General features: G+C 40.0%; 1 protein-coding gene across 1 annotated transcript in view; it reads right to left on the reverse strand.

Annotated features, from left to right (window-relative positions):
* The window catches only part of LOC107565059 (plectin-like), a 69,426-nt gene that overhangs the window by 27,277 nt on the left and 37,307 nt on the right, over window positions 1-4,842 (reverse strand). The window contains exon 2 of the mRNA XM_016250242.1: window positions 2,013-2,074. Coding sequence (XP_016105728.1) covers window positions 2,013-2,074 — 62 coding nt within the window. The remainder of the gene's footprint in view (window positions 1-2,012; window positions 2,075-4,842) is intronic.

Here is a 4,842-nt window from a genome sequence, read left to right on the forward strand (position 1 = left end):
CATGTCAGGGAGACGCTGTGTGTTTCTAGGCGAAAGCAAAAGCACTTTATTTGGCCTTCCGAAAGTAGATGCATTTAGGAATCTTTAAGATTACTTACAACAGAACAGCAATGCATTTTATGGACGACCGTTTCGTGAACCTAGGAGAGGAGGTAGTTCTGACTTTGGTATGACAATCTGGCGCTTCTGAATCAGCCACTGTTTTGTTATTAGTTTAAGTATTTGCTATTGACTGTTCAAATGCGGAGTTTTGCGCATCGTGTGTGTGTGTGTGTGTGTGTGTGCGCGCACGCGCACGCGTGTGTGTGTGAGAGAGAGAGCGAGACACATCACAGTGGAGTCAGCTGTCTTAACCGTGGCTTGTGTACTGCAAACACATACCAGCTTCATCACTGTGTCTGTCACGCGACTCTGTTCCCCTTTCGGGCTCTGTCTTTACATTTATTTTGAAAGATGAAGCTCGCGATTATGTTAAGGGGCATTACATTTCCGACGAGTGCTTGCGGTGTTCGGCCAATCACAATGCACTGGGTCAGCTGGCCAATCAGAGCAGACTGCGCTTGTCGGAAGGAGGGAATTTGTAGAAAACGAAGCGTTTGAGAGAGGCGGGGCATAGAGGACCTACAATAATGTACAGTATTTGAAAAATAATGTGTTTTTTGAACATTAAAGCATGTCAACATATTCTGTTACACCAAATACACAAAATAATGATCTTTAAAAAAGCATCATATGACCCCTTTAAGAAATTTTAATCGAAGTATGGTATAGACTTTTCATTAAGACCCTAAAGAATCATATCAACTTGTGGAAAATGGGCATCCGATGACCCCTTTAAACATTAGGAAAAAAAGAAAAATTTCCTAGAAACATACATTTCTTAATGTTGTTTCTACATTAATTTGAAGATTGAATGTGAAATTATTGAAATATAAAAGTATATTTAAAAACTTTAATGTTAGGTGGGATTAATTGTGATTAATTTGAGAAAATATGTGTGATTAATTAGATATTTGTAATCGATTGACAGCACTAATAATATTATATAATCATATAGTATATTGATAATGCATAAAATAAAATTAACATGTCTTGATATTAGTGTTAAAAATTGATAGTAATCTTATCATCCTTTCATTTAGTTAAACACAAAGAAGCCTATTTATATATTTATTTATTAAAAATAAATCACTTTTAAACCATTTTAGAGCAATAAAAATATACAATAATACTGATATATAATCCTCTCTGAATCCTTTATTCAAGTCATGTAGAACATTCCACTCCAGAGTTAACTATAATAATCATCCATATCAAATTATCCAGCACGTTGTAACTTGCCTTTTTTCTTTATGGTGAAATATTTTGCTTCCTTATCCACATTAATCACAACAAAAACCATTTATAAAGTAATTTATCTGATTGGAATAAATGTGTCTTAAATAAACAGAAAATCACGTGCTGTTACTTGCCATCTTGGATAAGTTTGTTGCCTAGGAATACCTGAAACTGAAGTGTAAATGAAAACAAAACCTTTGCGCAAGCTTGAAAAGGTAGCTGGACCTAATTTTGAAATTATTGAAAATAGAACCAGTTATTCACATTACAGTGAGTTGTGAGACTGAGGTCTGTGCTACATCCGTCCTGGAGATCACTTCATTTCATCCAGGAAACAGTATATTCATGTAATGTTCAGGCACGTTGGCATGTGCGTCACGGTTAATAAACTGATCATGTGTTCTATCATTTATTATAAGAGCTTTCTAAACCAAAGGTGACTGCAAATGCCCTCAAGACATTATACACCTGAAGAATTAATGAAGCATGTGGAGTTGCCTTATCCCTTCCAAACAGAGCCACAGCATATGTTAACACCCACCATTCCGGAGTTGAATGTTTGTATATTTAGATATCTATAATTTAGATCAGAGCATACTGGGGAAGTTCCCTTTCTACCACCAACAAGCGCTTCACTAATGTGCACTGATACACAAAAACTACAACAAACCTACCTTTAAGAGGTGCTGATTTACCCATTTTGTAAAAGTCTTTTTCTGGACTCGGTCTCTTTCATCTGAAAAACAAGAGGGATTGATGTTAGAACTGCTTTCAGACTGTTGCAAAATCATTTCTAGCATTGACATCATATCTAGTAATCTCTTTTCTTAAAATAATAATTCCACCAAAACCATTAAATGTCTATAGCTAGTCAACTAGGAAAAAAAAACTCTAAATAAATAATATATTTTTTTATAAATATACACACTATATGTCCAATACATGCACTACATATTAATTATACTTGACCTGTTATTTTCATTATTTAATGTATAATGGAATAAATGTTGTGAAAGCTTAAGTTCCCCTTCAGGAACTCGAGATGCTTTGGGAACGCCTTCAGCATGACCACACTCTGAATCATGCATGTAATCAGTCCAATGAATGGCCAAGTCGTCATGGACGGGGTGACGTAGTGACCAGGAAGCTATAAAAGCATGTGCTGTAGCGTCTGGACCAATCAGACACACCATTTTTCATTTGATTTAACAAATCAATTATTCATTAGATTAACAAACAGTTTAAATACTCAGGACACCATCTATCTCTCTCTCTCGCTCTCTTCCTTCTTGCCTTTTCGGGCCTTGTTGTTTTTCTTTTAAATCATGCTTCTTTAGTTTTGAGCGTGCTCTGGCTTACACGCTATCTCCTCCAAAACCATGAGAAGAAACGCCACCTAGTCTCGTCAAACTTTACTTCTATTTCTATTTTTTTAGTACATCACAGCAGCAGGTCAGGCTGGTGCTTGCCTTCACACCATGGCAGTACTACAAGCCTACCAAGCAGACCTGCTGAAAGAGCTGGATGAGGGCGAGGAAGTTAAGACTGATGATATTAAAGAACTTCGTCGAACCGCTGATCTGTCGCTCCGCACCACGAAAGAGACCGCCAAAGCAATAGGGCGGTCTATGGCAGCCTTAGTGGCCACATAGAGGCATCTTTGGTTGACCCTGTCTGAGATTGAAAAGACAGGGTATTCCTCCTTGACGCCCCGCTTGCGCCTTCTGGCCTGTTCGGCGATATCGTCAACTCCGTCATCAACAGGATTCAGGAGGTCTGTAAACAAACGGCAGTGTTTCAGCAGTTCCTGCCTCGCCGCTCTCTAGCTCATGGGGCTGCTGGACCTCTCATACAGAGAGGCGCAAAAGCTTTAGCTAAAAAAATTTACCTCACGGTCGAAGGCTTCGAAGCCGAAGGCCGATCTGAGGACCATCCTTCTTGCTAAGAAGTCTTCGACCAAGTAGCTCTGATGATCGTGTTCCAGGGCTTCTGAGGGCAGCCCCCACTGGGGAAGAGCGGTGTACACCTCACTACACAGTGCCCGTCTCTCCTCAGTGCCCTCTGGGGGCCACGCTGTTAACCCTGCCACCACCGGTGATTCAGGGCACAGTGGTCTCCAGCGAGCACACATCTCAGAGTCCACCCGGAAACGTAGCGGCTCTGGGAGGCTCGCTACCTCTGAGGAGGTCTCCAGAGTGGCTAGTTCGGTTGTTCGCTACCAGTCCATCGTTTCAGGGCACTCTCAAGAGAGAGAGAGACTGATTCCCTTAGTAGATTTTCTGGCAGCTTGGAAACATCTGCCGAATATCTTACGCTGGGTCCTGCTGACTGTAGAAAAACGTTACAGAATTCAGTTCGGTTCTCCACCGCCTCGTTTCAACGGGATCATTCCCACCCTGGTGGGTCCCAAGCAGGCTCTGATATTAGAACAAGAAGTAAAAACTCTCTTGAGGAAGGAGGCCATCGAGGTGGTCCCTTCTTTTGACAGAGAGTTCGGGTTCTACAGCCGGTACTTCATTGTTTCTGAAGAAGGATGGGGGGTTTCATCCCATTTTAGATCTGTGTCAGTTGAACCGCTCAGTCATGCAGCTGAAGTTCAGGATGCTCACACTCAAGCAAGTGGTGTCTCAGATCAAGTCCGAGGACTGCTTTGTCACAATCGATCTAAAAGATGCAAACTTCCATGTCTCCATCCTTTCTCAACACAGAAAGTCCCTGAGGTTTGTTTTCGGGGGCAAGGCAAGGCAAGTTTATTTATATAGCACATTTCATACACAATGGTAATTCAAAGGGCTTTACATAAAAGAAAAGAAAATAATAATAAAAAAATAATCACAACAATAAAACAAGGAATTTAAAAACTTTGAAAATGATAAAAAATGTATTTAAGAGGTTTAAAATGAATTTTAAACAGTTAAGAATAGAAAATCATTATACATAAAATATAGTGCAATCAGTTTAGATGTTGCACAGTGCTCATTCAATAAATGCACAGCGAAACAGATGAGTTTTGAGTCTGCATTTAAATGTGACTAATGTTTTAGCACATCTGATCTCTTCTGGAAGCTGATTCCAACTGCGGGCAGCATAATAACTAAAAGCGGACTCCCCTTGTTTTGTGTGAACCCTTGGTATTTCTACCTGACTCGATCTTAATGATCTGAGTGCTCTGTTAGGTTTATATTCAGTGAACATATCTGCTATGTATTTAGGTCCTAGGCCATTGAGTGATTTATAAACGAGTAAAAGTACTTTAAAATCAATCCTAAATATAACTGGAAGCCAGTGAAAGGACCTGAAGACTGGTGTGATATGCTCAGATTTTCTGGTTCTACTCAGAATTCTGGCAGCAGCGTTCTGGATGAGCTGCAGCTGTCTAATGGTCTTCTTGGGAAGGCCGGTGAGGAGACCATTACAATAGTCCACCCTGCTGGTGATAAAGGCATGAACAAGTTTCTCCAAGTCTTGACTGGAAACAAAACATCTAATTCTTGCAATGTTTTT

The sequence above is a fragment of the Sinocyclocheilus grahami genome, unplaced genomic scaffold (genome assembly GCF_001515645.1).
Source record: "Sinocyclocheilus grahami isolate Dianchi unplaced genomic scaffold, SAMN03320097.WGS_v1.1 scaffold978.1, whole genome shotgun sequence".
Lineage (NCBI taxonomy): Eukaryota > Metazoa > Chordata > Actinopteri > Cypriniformes > Cyprinidae > Sinocyclocheilus > Sinocyclocheilus grahami.